Source organism: Malania oleifera, chromosome 9 (assembly GCF_029873635.1).
Source record: "Malania oleifera isolate guangnan ecotype guangnan chromosome 9, ASM2987363v1, whole genome shotgun sequence".
NCBI classification, from domain to species: domain Eukaryota; kingdom Viridiplantae; phylum Streptophyta; class Magnoliopsida; order Santalales; family Ximeniaceae; genus Malania; species Malania oleifera.
The window spans coordinates 3,127,534-3,145,395 of NC_080425.1; the positions used below are offsets into that span (position 1 = coordinate 3,127,534).

Sequence of the window (17,862 nt, forward strand, 5' to 3'; positions counted from 1 at the left end):
ATGACTTGAATATACCTACTACATATACCTTTTTTTCTTCTTCTAAAACTCACCATAGAACTTCCCTAAGTATCTGATTATGTGCTTTCTCTAGGTCAATAAATATCATATATAAGTCTCTCTTCTTTTTCCTATACTATTTCATTATTCTTCTTAAAATATATAGAGCTTCTGTGGTAAATCTCTCAGACATAAAATCAAATTGATTATCCGAGACCTTCGTTTCTAACCTTAATCTTTGTTCAACTACCCTTTCGCATAATTTCATCGTATGACTCATAAGTTTAATTTCACGATATTTATTACAATTTTGAATATCTCCTTTAATTTTGTATATAGGTATTAAAGTGTTTTTCCTTTATTCATCTGATATTTTCTTAGTTTTTATAATTGTATTAAATAAATTAGTTAACCATATAATTTTGTTATCACCTAAGCATTTCCAAACTTCAATTGGAATGTTATCTGGTCCAATAGCTTTCCCATTTTTAATCTTTTTTAGTGCAAACTTAACTCCGTTAACTCTAATTTTACGAATAAATCTCATATTTTTAGTCTTTTCCTCATTTGACAATTCTAAGATTAAGCCTTCTATTTGGTTTTCACTAAACAACTTACTAAAGTAACTTTGCCATCTTTCTTTTATAACTTCGTCCTTAATCAATACAATATTATCTTCACTTATTATACATTTTACATTTTCTAAATCCTTACTCTTCCATTTTCTAGCTTTAACAAGTTTAAATATATCTTTTTCCCCTTCTTTTGCATCTAATCTATCATACAAACTATTAAATGATCTATATTTAACTTCACTAACGACATTTTTTGCATCTTTTCTTGCCTTCTTACACTTTCCAAAGTTATCAATGTTTTCACATTTTTGCCATGTTTTATACCAAATTCTTTTTATCTTTACAACTTTTTGTACATATTTTACTATCTTTTTATTAGACCTAACTAACCTACTCCAAAGAGTACTTGTATTTATCTCATCCTATATAGTCTAATCCTTATATTTAATCATTTTATCTTTAAATTTTATTATATTTTCTCCTTCTAGGTTTCACCACTTAGTTCCCTTACACTGGTTTATTTTATCATTTTTCTTCCATTTTTTAATACATAAATCTAACTCTAACACTCTATATTGTGCGGTTAGGCTTTCACCTAGAATAACTTTACAATCCTTACATGATAACGATCTACTCTCCTAGTTAAAAATAAAATAAAATCTATTTGACTTCTATTTTGTCCACTTTCAAAGGCTATTAAGTGTTCTTCTCTTTTCTTAAAGCAAGTATTCATTATACTAAAATCATATGATATAGCGAAGTCTAAGATCATTTCTCTAAGCTCATTTTTGTCTCCATATCCATATCTTTTATGCATCCTCTCATAATTTTTATTACCCCTTCCAACGTGTCCATTCAGATCTCCTCCTATAAATGTTTTCTCAATCTCAGGTATGCCTTGTATAATACTATCTACATCTTCCCAAAATTGTCTCCTAAGATTTTCTACTAAGCCGACTTGAAAAACATAAGCACTATTAATATTTATCATTTCTTGTCCTAATACTATCTTAATTTTTATATTTCTATCTCCTACTCTATTTACATCAACAACACTATTTTTTTTAAGTCTTTGTCAATAATAATTCTCACTCCATTCTTACGTTTTTCTTTTCCAGTTGTACCAAAGCTTAAATCCTAATTTATCAATTTCTCTTTCTCCCTCACCCACTTAGTTTCTTGAAGGCAAATTATATTAATTCTTTTTCTGATCATCATGTCCACAATTTCCTTGTTTTTACCCGTAAGTGTCCCTATATTCCAAGTAACTAATCTAATCATAATTTCCTGAACGTGGTCTTTATCTGCCCACGTCCAAAATGATGAAGGAATCCTCGCATATTTGACACCAACGCAATGCGCCAACATGGCGTGTCGCTTCAGGGCGACAACCTAGCTCACTCTTGCCCACTTTTCGCTACACCCGAGCGGTACAAGTGCAACGCATCGCTCGTAGGGGAAACCCCAACAAATATTTGGTAAGAATTCATATTATAGTGATCTAACAAATTTTACGCTGGCTGTCAGCTACCTAACATAACCCTCCTCCTTTATCCAAACTTGGGACCGACTATACGTGAAAAAATTAGGACATTAAGTGCATCACATGAGGAGTTCTTCAGTAATATTTGTAAGGAAAAAAAAAAAAAAGCATGAGAGAAGCCAAACATCCAATACCGCCACCTTCAACCAATCCCCTTCCTAGCAAAGATCTTATCCACAAAGTAACAATTAACCATATCATAAGATTTTTCAAAATCTAGTTTAAAAATTACACCCTTCTATTTTCTTTTACAAACACCCTCCACTACTTCTAATGGAGATCACACTCAAGGAGAACTTCATATCCACCATAGGCATAAACATAATATAATGTCTTCCCGATTATTCAAGGTTTATCTCTAATTTCAGTGACTTGATACTATGTTTTACTAATTAGAATTTAATATTAATTAGTATTAGAGAGAGCCTATAAAAGGCTTAATGTGTAACCTTCAAGTGCAAATTGGAATATTGAACATTAAGCCCCAATTGAATTTCGTCTTTGTTCCTACTCTTTAATTTATTGTTTATTTTCCTATTGTATTCTCTAATTTTTCTGCAACCTTCTCTTGTGCCAATTGCTCCTACATCAATTTGGTCAAAGCCTCATCTTGATCACCCATTGCAACTTCAACACAACCATTATTTAGAGTCACCATTAACCCTTAGCCTTCCAGCATCCCAGCTCTACTACCATTACTTGCCTAGGCGATTAAAACATATATTCTCAGTCACTATGCAGCACCAGCAACAAAAAATTCTTCCCACCCATCATTCATAGACCAATACCTCGCCCAAAAAGCTAGCTGACTCTCGAAGCTTCACCAATTGACGCAACCAAAGCTTGATACCTTCTTATGAGTACACTAAAACACTAATCACTAAGCAATCCATTGCATACATAGAACCCATTTGATTTGCAGCATTGTGGGAAAAAACAAAAGAAACAAAGCAATTAAAAAAAAAAAAAAACCTCTTGTTGATGCATCACGACTATCTTCATCCTCAATTGAGAAGCACAACTAGTAGATCTTTCATGTTGAATTCGAATCATCCACCAAACTACTTTTTGTTCAATCAGACTGCAACCAAAGCACCAAGGTCTTCAAAATCGAAGCTTCAAGAACAATGGTCGCAGCACTTTAAGCTACCTGCTATGCATCTCCACCTCTGAAATTCTTTGCTTTGCCATCTTTTGCTAGCATTTGTAATAGAATGTAACAACTTCCAATTTCCAAGCCTGTGTAAGCCCTCATCCTCTTTATTTTATCTTCTTTTAACCTTATTTCTTTCCTGTAAAGAGAAACAAAGCCCAGCTCATAATAGCATAAGCCTAAACAGATGTTAATATGACCCATTCCACCTATGTCAAACCCAAACCCAACTTCTTTTGATTGTCTAATGCACTATACAAGAGTGAGTTATTACCAATGGGTATTTTGGTCAATAGTAGTCTGTGCAAGTATAATATTAATAAGTTAGCGAGTGTAGTAAGGTCACTAATATGTACTTGGATGTATATTATAAATAGATGGAGAGACCTATTGTTGTGATTAGGTCTTTCGTTTTACCTAATATCTTAACATGGTATTTGAGCAAGAGCTATACCAAAAGCAAACCCTAAACCTAATTGTCCTATGCAAGTCTGCTATCATAGGAGGATTAACTCCACCTCTATAGCATAGAGACAAATGTAGGGACCGCCAGAAAACTTGGCAATCATTGGGAAAAAACCTAGCTCTCATTGCCCTTCTCAAAACCATCAGAAATCTTCCATATTTCACAAAAACCAAAATATAGGAAGTCACAAAACCCTCCAATCTACATGTATGTGAAATACCATTCCTAGAAGAGTCCCCATGTGCCGGCCAATTAGGGATTTATGGTTGGAACATAATGCGCATACATTTAATGAAAGAAGTTGAATATTCCTTCGCAATGGGATAAAATTCATTAGCAAGCTTTGCTCTCGTCTGTTGGTTTTGTTGCCTTAAAGGAGTGAGATTCTCTAACATCCTATGAGATTGGCCATCTTAGTTGGTTTAATTAAAGTTTCTTCCCTTTTTCTCTATTGTTTGCTTTTAAAAAAAAAAGAAAATTGTTTAGGAGAATTTCTTAATCCCTTTTTTGTACATTCTTGCTTCTATAATGAAATCATTTGCTTTTGTTATTAAAAAAAAAAATTTTAAAAATTTAAATGTGTTATATTTACAAGAAAACAATCTCCTACATAAAAGTAGGGGCAAGGTTGCATACACTGACAATTTTCCCCCCTTACCCTGGCAAATCAGGGAGTCTTGTAACCAAGGAACGCCCTTTTAATTTAATAATTAAAAATAAAATAATATAATTTATCGTTATATGAACATAGAAATTATTGTTTTAATTTTAACCATTAAACCAAATCAAGTTCCTACGAAGATTCTAGAAATGGACATGATTTCCAAAGAAGAAAACGAAGTGGAGTGTGTGTATGCAAGGGATAGAATGAAGCATGTGTGATGAATTAATTAATGATGAAGCAAAAATATATAGAACACAATATAAAGATAAACAAAGGCAATCATAGTACTCAAAGGTGCAAGGTGCGCCAAGGCACAAAGGGTACCTCGAGCCTAGGCGCAAGGCGTGAGGTGAAGGCACGTTTCTCACGAAGGTGAGGTGCACATTTATTAAAACTACCTGTAAAATGCACTACATAATGGATTCTTTATTGCAAACACAAAAATGAATACTATAGCACAAAATTCCGATAATATGTGATGTTCATGCCGTAAGTCCCATAAAATAGAAAGCATAAATAAGAAATTTTTTTTTTTTTTAAAAAGAGCAAAAGCAAAAGCAGCAGCAGTGCAGCTCTGACTGAAATACCAGAAATTCCAGGCCACAGAAGAAGAAATGTCCAGAAAAAATAGATGTTTCCAGGCAAAAAATAGCTCAGTTTCCAGATAAAACTGCAAACAAAAATGGGGGGAAAAAAACACAAAAAAGGTGACACAGAGCAGCAGAGCAGTTCAGAAGAAGAAGAAGACTGTGGAGCAGCAGAGAAGAAATTCCAGGAAAGGAAAAAGATATTTTTTTAAAAAAAAAAAAGCAGCAAAAGAAAAAATAAAAATAAGAAAAGAGCGTTCGCAGCTTTGACTGAGAGCAGGACAGCAGGTCAAAAGAAGAAAGAAGTCTGAGAGCAGCTGAGTAAATATATTCAGGCAAAAGTGGCAGAAATTCCATAAAAACAACAAAAATAAAGAAAAGAAAAAGAAAGAAATATAATGTGAACATGAGTGAGGCATGCCTCGCACCTCACTGCACCTCTTAAAGGTAAAGGTCACCTCTCACCTCACCTCGACCCCTGAGAGGTACAAGCTTCATCGCCTCAGTGCACCCCGCGCCTAGGAGCACCTCTGGCACACCTTTGACTACTACGAGGGCAGTAGGAGTGGCAAGGCAGCCAATGGTGCAAGTGGCGTCAATAGCAGTGTGGGCTGCAAGGGCTTTGAGGAGAGGCTATTCACAGAACATGTTACATTGGCAACGTCAATGACTCAATGGCAGTGTAGGGAGATGGAGTTTAATTTGGGTGTAGGTTTTTTTTTTTTTTTTTTGGGTTAAAAAAATAGAAGATATATTAAGAGAGAATAAACAATCAACGAGAACACTAAATCCCCAAATTTTAAAAATAAAAATAAAAAAAAGAAACAAAAAGAAAAAAATTTTAAATTTTTTTTAACAAAAAAACACAACTAAAAAAGCTAGAACTAAAATCAGCAAAGGAATCCCCTCTTTAAACCCTTCCCATCATAGTTCATCAAGAACTTCAAATTAGCTCATTCCCTCCGACCTCTTCACCTTAGATTTACCACCACCATCAAGCCTAACATCATTTCCTCCATGATTAGAAAAATTAAGGCCAAAGTTATCCAAGAAACTCTGAATTTGAAGGTCTTTACCAAAAATATCTTGAGCTTGATAGGCAGAATTCCATCCTTTTCCTTTCTCTCTTTGTTAGAAAGATAATTGTAAAAAATATTAACAACATCTACTTCTTCTAGAGGAGGAGGCGGCACATATGATAAATCCCCAAGACAGTCAAAAGAAGAGTCGGAAGAATAACCAAGTTGATCCGGAATTTGTTCCAAAAGCAAGCCCCTCTTACAACCAAAGTCACTACTGTCTGCACTATCATCATCCAAAATATTCCCCCATCTTTTAATATCCTTGCATACTAGTCATCTCAACAATTGGATCCTCCACTACACTTACCCACCTTTTGAACCTCTTTGTTATTTCACAATATGAATCTCAAATCTCTTCAAGATGTTCCCTATATATCAAAACCCTTTTGCACTTAAAGGGAACATAAAACTTTAGATCTCTCAGATTATCTGAATTAGCTCTCTTCCCATCTGAAATTCCTTTGAACCCGCAACAAAATCCTGAATTTCATTCTCAAAAGAATTAAAATTCTTCAATGAATCTTTCCCACTTTCTTTCTTGAACCCTGCCCACTAGCATACTTCTGAACAGGAAAACTATCATCCTCAAGACTATTATTTGAATTGTTGTTTTAAAAGGTGAAGGCATAAGGCGAGACGCTTTGACCCTTAAGAGGCAAGCCACTTAGTCATAAGCCTTTTGAGAAATTTTTTTCTAGATAAAAATATGTAAATAAATTACATATATTTTAAAAATAAAGAAAAAATTAATAAAATCACAAATATATTGTAAAAAATCAAATATAATTTGAAAACTACTTGTTGGCCACTAAAAAATTGCTAGCTTGAATTCATTACGTAACTCATAAATAGATATAGCTATAACATTACAGTGCTAAAATTTTATTCACAATCTAAGATACAACTCTCAATTATTTTGGAAAGGTTGAGGTTCAAGAGTTTTGGAAATCAATTCATATTATGACATTCCTTTTATATAAACATGGAACTAAAATTTTATAGTCAAATCTAGCTTGAGAATCACACCCAAAATGCATAGGCTCTTCAACTGAAAAGGTGCAAAAGGCGTGCCTTTTGAGCATATGCATAAGCATTTTTTTTATTTTTAAAGAAGGGCGGCACCTCTATTTATTTATTAATATACCCTCACTTTTGGCGGAGGAATACCGTGATTACAAGACGATCAATGGGAGATAATATATAGAAAAAACTTTAAAACCTTCCAAAAACAACACCAACATACAACCAAAACAGGACTACAAATCCAAACAAATCAAAACAAGGACCTACTAACGAATAAAACATCCCCTGCATCAAACCAAACAAAAGAAAAAAAAATAAACATATATCAAAAGAAACCAGCTAAATATACCTCATATAAGCCTTAGCATATGCATAAGCCTTAGCATATAATGTGTTAGACTCTTTGGGATAGTTTTTTAGATTGAGCCTCAAGGCGCTTTAGGTATGCCTTGGCTTAAGGCAAGGTGTACCCTTTTGCGCAAATGCATAAGCCTTAGGGCGTAATGTGTTGCCTTTTTAGGATTTGGTATTTTAGATTAAGCCACAAGGCATTTTAGGCGTGCCTTGCCTTGAGGCTCCTTTTAGAACATTTTGAATCTTTAGAAACCAACCTTTCTATTACCACCTCCTCCTCTTTTCTGTTATCAGAACAGCTGCCCCTCTCCTCTTGACCACTATGGGTCTGGTTTGAGGTCATGTGAAATGCTAATGCAGTCACAGCTTGCTTCAGGTCCATAGGTTGATGAACTCCTGCCACATATCAGGATTTAGAAGAAATACTATGGGCGTCATTCAGATTGGGAACCAGACTTCACCATTAAATCCAGCAGGAATATACTTTTGGGCTTGGCCATTCAATTGGTCCAGCTGAAGCTTAACAGTTAACTGGATTGTTTTCTTTCCAATTAAGCGCCTAAAGTAGGATCATAACTCTGATATTGGACCTCCTTAACCTAAAGGCCCATCAGCTATTTTACGAGGCCTATATTGCTGTCAGGCAGACGACCCAGGTCTAAATTTATTGTCAAAGATCCAGGCCTAATGCATCTAATCTTCTTCAATCCTTCATCCAAGCAGGGAACTCTTGCTGCCTCTGAAATCACTCCTCCATCCCCCCCAAGTCGGAATCCTTGCCCTTAATAACTTTGACTAATCGAACAAAGCAGGCCAAAGGACTTCCTCTCACAGCTCCCCCCCCACCCCCCCAAAAAACAATGAACACACACCACCTCTGGTATATTTTCAGAAGTCGCTCGAGCACCAGCATCAACTCTCTTTCCTGAAACTACCTGATTCCATAAACGCTTCTCAAAGATCTTAATGCTACCTAAACCGGTAGTCTTAGGATGAAGAAAGCTTACCAGAGCACTAAATTCTTCCCGAAATCAAAGCCACCAATTGCCTTTGGACCCTTCAGGAACAAAGATAGGGTACCTTTTGACCCTCCACCCATGCCTTAATTCCAAGAAATTACTTGCCCTCATTGCATGAATCACCATCCAGTAGTCAGCAAAACCCACCCAAGATCTTCAAAAGCTCTTGCTTGACCTTCCACAACAAGTAGAAAAAAATCCATGCGAGACCATGTTGAAGAAGCTGATGAAAGTCTTACTCATCGGTTGCACTGCCAATTCTTCTCAAGAACGAATAGAGCTACCACCTTCCCCACTGTATCCAATCTCAGATTGAAGGATTTCCCTCTGATCTGGACTGAAAAGCCTCCACCATCAAAATCTACCAGCACCATGACAGAGCACGATATTGAAATGAGAGATATGAAAAGGTTTTTGTGCATGAGAGAACCATCGTGGGACAGAAATTATTTATCAATACTCCACATGCGCCATAATAATTGTTGCGGCAAATAGATAAGCATGCATAGTTATTTTAATATTTTATTCCTTTGAAGGTTGTGGGGAGTATTTTTTTTACTAATAAAAAAGAACTTATTAGGTTGGGTGTTGCAATCTTTGTTATTCTAATTTTTTATAGAGGATAAAAATGGAAAGAGACCTTTGATTTTGGCTGAATCAGACATATTTGGCCCAGTTTTAGAAAATTATGAGCAAACACCAAATGCTATGATATGTGACCGATTCACTTATTTAATGAACTCAAGACATAACCTCTATGCAGAGGCTCTTCAAATCAAATAAATGGCCCTTAAACTGAATATTGAAACCACGTGATGGCATGTGAGCAGCTTCTAAATCTTTTTTCAATTATGTAATGCATCATGCAATGATGCCAGGTGGCCAATTTCAACAATGTTTCTGTTAAAGCCATTACGTGATTGCAGGGAATCAAAACCACTTTAAAACTATAAGGGTGCAATGCCACTACCGAAACATTAGCAAACAAATTGAAACTTGGGTCACAACTACAGTGCTGCAATGTGCCACAATTAAAACAAGGAGCAATTTGAGACCAAGGAGAGATAATAAGCGTGTAAGCACTAGTTTGGCCCAAAACAGTGACAAATTTGCCCCAAGGCAACAATACCAAGAACATGGAATGTTCTAAGTTGTGGAAAGAACCCACAAGCCAAGGAGATTTTGGATCAGATGTACAAAACCAAGAGAATCTTGGATCCCCTCTCTCGAACCAACAAAAAGATGTTGAAGAAGATTATGGAAGATCAAACAAAGAAAAATGTAAAAAAAAAAAAAAAAACAATACAAGAGCAATGCAGAAGCAGAACTTGGGAAAAGAATTGGCTCATAGTACACCATGTGCTCTAAAATGTGATTTAGGAGTATACCTATACGGTGAAAAATGTGAGGTGGCACTTGTATATTTAGGATAGGATGTGGAGGGGGTTCTATATCAAGAAGATATTTTCTTGGGCGAAGTAGATTAATAATATCTAGAAGAGGTTTTCTTGGGTAAAGTAGATTTACGTGACTAAGAGTAGGGTAGTGGGCATTAACCTTCATTAGAATACCACTTTAACTAAAAGCTTAAGTTGTTAGATTGTAGGCCAATGATGTATATCAAGCCTTAATACTCCCCCACGCGTCAAGCCCAATTGCACGTGGGGGAGATAACACACAATTTTTAGATAATAAAACAAAACTATTAAAAAGAAAACATAATTACAATGAAATAAAAATAAGAAATCCCCCAACAAAAGCGAAAAAGGAAAAAAATAACAAATTACATCAAAGTTGCTTTCCAATCCCTTTGAATGTTGGACAGTAGAAGACCCCAAAAACCCAAAAAGAGTGAACCTAGAGAGATAATAACACCCAATGAACAACATCCACATTGGGAACAAGATAATTTTTTAACAAATTTACATTAAACGCAGGCAACAAGATTAGAACCTAGGACCTTTTGGTAACTAGCTCTGATACCATGTTAGAAATTTAGAATACCACTTTAAAAGCTCAAGTTGTTAGGTTGTGGGCCAACAATGTATATCAACCCTTAATAACCCTGATAAGTACAAGATTGAGGGTTTAGTTGACACAACTGTGGGTCCATTCTGGAGTGGCCTATGACATACATGGTCTTTCTCTTGTTGGCAACTCAAATTCATTCTCTTTTGGAGACCCAAAGGTGGAGAGAGTGGACAATATGTTGAGGGTTGGAATAGGGCTTCCTCATCTTGAGGAGGGCACATGACCCAACATTCCAATTTATTATTTGACTCTCTTTAAAATTCCAACAAGGGTGGCAGAGGCTTTGGAAAGGATTATGAGATATTTGGTCTAGAGTTGCGGAGGATAAGAGAGACCATCTTTTCAGCTAGGATAGAGTTAGAAGACCTAGAGGTGAAAGGGGCTTGGGCCTTAGGAATATGAGGTCTAAAAACATTTCTTTAGTTGGAAAATGACTTTGTAGATTCCCCTTGAAGGTCGATTGACTTTGGCACATGGCAATTAGAAGCAAATATGGTTTGCATTAGAATGTATGAGATACCAAAGTTAGTGACAATGATTCTCATGCTAGCCTCCAAAATTCATTTTTCAAGTAACCCAAATTCTAACCTCTCACTTGTTTCCAAGTTGGTAATGGTAACATCATTCGATTTGGGAAAGACATTGGGAGAGGTTTTGTTGGAGTCTTTGGTTCCTCATCTCTTTAGACTTTCCAATCTACATTCTCTAACTAGTGCTTTTTAGTCTTTCAAAGGGGACACTCTCTCTTGGAAATTCCATTTCTTTAGAAATCTCAATGAGACTTCTTTGTTGAGAGTGTTGGGTTCTTTTTCTCCATAACAAGAGAGGTCTCGAGGATTTGGATGGGGATGTCTCTAGCTCTTTTTCTACAAAATCTTTCTCTTTCAGCTCATGAAATCCCAAAGTGTTTACTCTTTCCCCTTGAATAAGTTCATTTGGAAAGTTTAGGTTCCTTTCAAACTCCAAGCATTTTTGAGGATTGTAACCCTTTATAGGCTAAATAGTCCAAATACTTGTTTCATGTGTTCAAGTCGAACTAAACCATTGGCCACTTGTTTTGCCATTCTTGGGCACATAAGCAGCTTTTTATTTTTAGCTTTCAATGAGCTGATGGCGCTTCCTCAAATTGTTGATACTTTCGTGATGGTGAGCCTTAGAGGTTTCGGGAGGATGAAGAAAGGAGTTTCCATATGGAGTTGCGCTATCTTTGCCCTCTACCGAACTCTATGAACCAAAAAGGAATGCTAGGATTTTTTATGACAAAAAAACCCCGCTTAGCCTACTTTGGGATAAAGTTTTTTTCCAAGCTTCTTTTTGGACTCACTCTTTCAGTTTTTTAAGGGAATGTTGTCATATTTTTAGAGGGATTGGAGGATGGCTCTATTGTAATCCCATTTAGTTTTGTTAGGAGGATTTTTATCCCCTTATCATTGTAAATTGTTCTCTCATTTCTCAATAAATTTTTTTCCTATCCAAAAAAAATAAAAAAAAGTAGATTAATAGTGAAAGAAAACAAAATTATAAAAGGAAAATGCTTCACTTTTGCAAATAAAAAAAATATCACTTGGAAAAATATTGAAGTAAAACTTTAGGGGCTGTTTGGCATCACTATAAAAAATTATGAAAAATAAAATCGATAATGAAAATTTAAAACTAGAAACAAAAACTAAAAACAAAATACAAGCAAAATGTTTGATTAATATTTGTAAAGCAAAATAAAATTAAAACTTTACTTTATAAAAATACTCATTTTCGTCTTCAAATCAAATAATTTGTTTTTAAAAAATGAAACTTAAATAGTAAGTGCAAAATAATACAAATTAAAAATACTATAATAAAAATAAAACCATTATCATTATTTTTCTTAATTATTATATTTTCAAAATTCACTTTTACAATAACAATCTTATTGTACACAACAATTGAAAAATAGAAGAAATATTTTGTAATTAGATATTATTTTTATATATTTTTTAAATTTATGGATATTTTTATTATAATTTTATTTAAATTCATATTTTAATTTTAAGTAAAAAAGTGTATATAAAATGAATGATTTTAAAATATAAATATATATATTTCTAGATAATAAATTTTTTTGGCAATAGGTTGGTAAAACAGCTAAAAAACAATAAAATTTGATTTTGAGTTTTTTCACAAACATTTGAAAACTGATAACAGAAACAAAAAAGTGGCAACACATAAAGGTCTGTTTGGTGTTGTTGCTATTTTCTGTTTTCTGTTTCTATATCTCCACGGAGAAGAAATAAATCAAAAAAATGTGTTTGTTTATATTGTCAGTTTTCTATTTCTATTGCCGGTTTTTAGCTGTTTGCCAAGAAATTAAAAACCAAATTTTATGATTTTCAATTGTTTTGGCAATTTGTTGTCAGAAATTTTAATATCCAGAAATAGTTTTTTCATTAAATTATTTATTTTATACACTTTTAAATTAAAATCAAAATTAAATGATCGTGTGCATTTAAAATATAATTAAAATAAAAATATACATAAATTTCAAAAAATAATAATATAGTCAATTTCAAAAAATTTTACTATTTTTCAATTGACAATCGAATAAAATTTTTATTGCAAAGTATATTTTGAAAGTAAAATAATTATAATAATTTTTATTTTTATTATTGTAATTTTTTAATGTGTATTATTTATATTTTTATTATTTTAATTATATTTTTATAATATTATTTGATTTAAAGATGAAAATGAGCATTTTTTTATTAAGTTTTAAATTTATATTAATTTTATAAATATTAACCAAATAGATTGCTAGTTTCTAGTCTTTAATTTCTATTTCTAGTTTTTGGTTTCATTTCTCTAATTTTTTTATAGTGATACCAAACTACCCCTAAATAAACATGCTTTTATAATCTATTTTTTCACTATGTAAAAAAGGAATTAGAAAATAATAATAATAACGATACCGAACAGTCCCTTAGATCGCTGAATATAGTGTCCCACAACAATTATGTACCATGTTTCAAAATATTCATACCAATTCAAGGTTTGCTAAGATGTTAGCACTTCCCCATAACTATGCTCAAGGGTCACTTTTTTTTTCTATTTTTTTTCCAGACTCCAAAGAACCAAAAATATAAGAGACAAGGGAATAACAATTCAAGTGCATTTATAGTCCTATACCTTCACTAATAAAGCTTGCTACGATGCCCCCTTCCAGGCAAAGGTTGGCCCACTATTCGAGAGCTTATTCAGAACCCCCACTCTCAACTATATCATTTTGGACTTCCATAAGATTATGATTGATAATCACCATAAATTCTTGAAGCAGACAAATTCTAACAAGCACCAAAAATTCTCAAAGAAGATGAAAGCAAAAAATAATCTATAGCATCAACAAAATGTTGTTCAGACAGACATGAAAGCCCTACCCAAGGTAGCCAACTTGTTGCGTAGGCAATGCTCATTCCATCCACAGAAAAATATTTGAATGAACAACTGAGTTCAAAGTTCCTTGTATATTAGAGAGGGGGACCCCATAGAGAATCATGACAATTAGGGAGTCTTAGACAAAGGAAATTCAACATTTTAATAAAGAAATTAAGCGGTAGGACCAACCAGAAAACGACAAGGATTAACGAGAAACTTACAGCAGAGAAACAAGGAATCTCCAATTCATAAGAAAGCCAATATTTTTCTGCAACAATCTGCCTTAATACATCCTACCAGTGCACTCTAGGGAACCACAATAGCATGTTTTCTTCTTGATGTTGCCATCAGAATCGCGAACTTGATCTATAGCATAATTGTAATGGTATGTAAGCTCTTGTAAAGGAGGAATGTTCTCAGCAGCAAACAGCATTATGTGAGGCATTCTCTTGTCCCCACGATCATAAAGGACATTTTGAGCATAAAGATTAGGGGAACAACTATGGTTGATGAATCTCGCAACGCTTCCAAACTCTGCTGCATCAATGGTGAAACCACCATCCTCCACACCTTCACAGGAACTTGATTGTGCATCAGGCATGAGACTTGCAAGTCCACCCCATAAGGTATGATCATTGTAGTTATGACCAATATCAAAAAGATACTCATCATTACCAGTTCTTTGCTCGGCTTCCTTTTCTTCAAGGAGCTCTCCAGCATACTCGCATATAAAACTGCCAGAAGGAATGGAATTCAGCGATCTGACACCCCACCCTCTTGATTCAGTTTTAAAGATTTCAAGTTGAAATTTAATACCATTCTGACTGACTCTGTTATGGCAAGAAGGAGGGCACTTGCATGAAGAACCACATTCATAGACAAGGGGCTTTGCTTCAACAATAGCCCCATTGTGGTTGTATGGGATCTCTCCTCCATTCTTGACTGCACAAGAACATCTCTCAGAATCAGAACATCCATCAATACAATCACAGCCCCCAAGAAGAGGAGGACAGTACCAAGATGGATATTTCATACTTGTTATGTATGTAAATGGTGGGGGTTTCTCATCATCTAATGTGTTCACGGCACAAATGGTCATTAACTCCTTCCCTTCTGAAATATCATTCGCACAAATGCCCTCCCTTACTTTAAATTTTTTAGACTTCTTCACTTCTCTCCAAGCAAGCTCTGGCTGATCTGAAATTCTTCTCAACTGAAACTTGAAGACCAACTTCCCGTGCTGCCCCATTTCTTGCCAAAACTTTTCCACCAGATACAAACCATCATAAGTGTATGTCGACACTATCTTTGCTCTTGCATCTGAGGAGTCAGAAGCCTTTGACTCTTTAAATCCACGTATAACCCTTACAGGATTTTTTGCATCTATGCTATTCTTCAATGCTAAGTTTCCCCGCTCAAGCTTTTGATCTTCAGGTTGTTTATCCCCACTAGTCACATTCCCCCCTGAACCTGAGTATATTAAAAGATCAGGATTATCTAAATCATCAGCATAACCACCAGAAGCTACGATACTTGAGGCAATTATTTTGCCATCTTTCTTCAAGTAATCAATACCACTTTGCATTTGGCGATGAAGACCAATAATAGTAAGTTCCACCCTGTACTGGAACTCATCGCCAACTTCTACTCCAGCAACAATACCAATTATTTGTTTGCCTGTGTTAACATATTTCCCTTTATCCTTAAGAATCCTAGCTGCTAGTAGGTCAATCCTCTTCATATTTCTTTCTTCCTTGGACCTTGCTTCTTCTTCCTGCAAGAGTTTTCGGCAGATAGCTTGAAACAAACGTAAAGTCTCTCTCACCTTGCTTCGGGTTACTGTAGCATCATGATCACCACTTGTAATCAAACCAAAAAATGGTAGCATGCTCACATTCATATGCTGTGATCTTTGAACTATACGATAATCTCCATGTCCTTCATCATCCTCACTAGAATCTTCTGCATCCCTGACTACTGACTGATTCATAACTTTGTGAAAACCCTTTCCTGTTGGAGTTGCTTTCTTCAAAGATTTTCCTCCTAACTTCTCTGATCCATTCTTCTTCGTTGCAGAACTAGATGAGCCTTTTGCTTTGCTGGCAAAATCATTCTTCTTTCCTTTGCTTCCACTTGTACCACCTGCTAAATTAGGTTTATTTGCTCCCTTCCCCTGTCTCCAGGGACAATATGGGGCAGCCATTAACCCTAGCACAATCACCATGCCTGATGCAGTTTCCAAACCACTAGGATCTTCTAATTGCGGTTGATTCACACCACCAGTTGTTGCAGAAAACCTTCTTTTAGAACTTTTTTCTTTTGATACAGTCACAGGTTCCCTCTTAGCTTTCTCCTCAAAACTTCCAACATTTGTGTTTCTAATCTTATCAACTGCCAGGTACTCATGGTCTTGTTGGCGCAAATTACTCTCTTGAGGACGTTTGACACTCTTCATTTTTGTATCATCCTGTACTGCCCTAATCTTGGGAGATGTTTTGGGTTGAACTTGCATGTCCATTTCTCTAGCAGTACCCGTTCCAGGTTCAGCAAGATCCTTGTTCTCAGTCTCTTTAGAGACAATTCCTCCCATTTTGTTCCTGACAGAAACTCCATCCTCAACATTTTCTCCATTTCGTTTAACATCAGTCTTTACCATTTCTTCCATCAACTTATGTTCCATACTAGATTTATCCTCACCCAAAATCTTGTTCTCAGAATAAGCAGTAGCTTTCAAGCATTTGTCCTTGGCAAGTTCAGCAACATGCCTTCCACACAATGGAGGGAAGTCTCGGGTGGCTGAAATTCTCCTTCGAGGAGGATATTTTTTTGTTACATTATTCTCAACAATGGCACCAGCAGCAGGCCATGTAGGTGATGATACTTGTTTCAGACTTCCTGAGAGCATGTTTTCATCTAGACCCTCACCTTTCAACACATTTTTCCTTTCCAATGCATCTGCATTTTTTACTAAGCCAAAACATTCTGCTGGCTGTCGACTATTTGACAATTCAACGGTATTATACTCCAATTCCTTTGAGGGTTCAATCACCACATTATTTGAAGCCACCGGAAACTCTATTCCCAGGCACTCCACATTCACCAATTCCCCACCTCCAGTAATTTCAGACTGGACCACAGCCTTTCCTTCCTTAGACTCCAAATCATTCAACAATACAGGCGTATCCATTGGAGCTAAGCCTTTTGAGGATTCAGTAGATTGAAAATCAACCTCATTTTCCGATATTTTTGCAGTCCCAACCTCCAAAGCATCACATTTCTTTTCCACACCCACCGAATTCTCCTCGACAACAGAAGGTACTGTAGCTTCTGTCGGCTTTATATTGATTTTTGGGGCATTTGGGCCACATCCTGGGGGAAAATCGCGAACTGCAGAAACCTTCCGCCTCTTAAACTTTGGAAGAACAACTTGACAAGAAATGTCACCATTTTCCAATGGAAGTTTTTCTGAATACCCCATATCTTGCACGTCCACCATTCAAGTAGAAAAGTAAAGCACCTGATACTCGTCAAAACTACCAAAAATAAAATTGATCATATGATATAGTTAAATAAAAAATGATACCTGAAAACTTCATCTTACTGCTGATAAAATGGCAAAAAAATGAAGATAGCGAAATTTACTTAACTACATCGTCCAAGAACAGAACAAGAAAGAACCCAACACTCTGTTTAGTTGCTGAGAAACCCAACATAGAAAATAAAGGAAAATAATATTTTCAAGAACTAGGCAGCTTTTCCTTTCCAATATTTTCTTAACAACGAAACGGATGAAAATGAGCAGAGAGAAAACGTACGTTCAGCATTGACCAATAAAACTATGAATAAGATCGTTCGTAAATCCAAACACTTGTTTAAATGCAAGTTACAAACTACGATTCCCAAAAAATGAACTACAAACCAATATTTAAGAAAACAAACCGTCAAAAAAATTAAATGAGA

At 35.1% G+C, this 17,862-nt stretch overlaps 1 protein-coding gene across 6 annotated transcripts in view; it reads right to left on the minus strand.

Annotated features, from left to right (window-relative positions):
* Nucleotides 1-17,862, minus strand: part of LOC131163923 (histone-lysine N-methyltransferase, H3 lysine-9 specific SUVH6-like) — a 37,188-nt gene that overhangs the window by 15,662 nt on the left and 3,664 nt on the right. For 3 of the 6 annotated variants that reach the window (XR_009139177.1, XR_009139176.1, XR_009139178.1), the window contains exon 2: nt 14,124-17,435. Coding sequence is in view for 2 of the 6 variants with exons in the window: in XM_058120753.1 (XP_057976736.1) it covers nt 14,186-17,398 (3,213 nt within the window). In the remaining 4 variants the exon portion in view is untranslated. Of the gene's footprint in view, nt 1-13,958; nt 17,436-17,862 lie in introns of those variants that run through there. The other 3 variants (XR_009139179.1, XM_058120753.1, XM_058120752.1) reach the window with 3 other exon arrangements.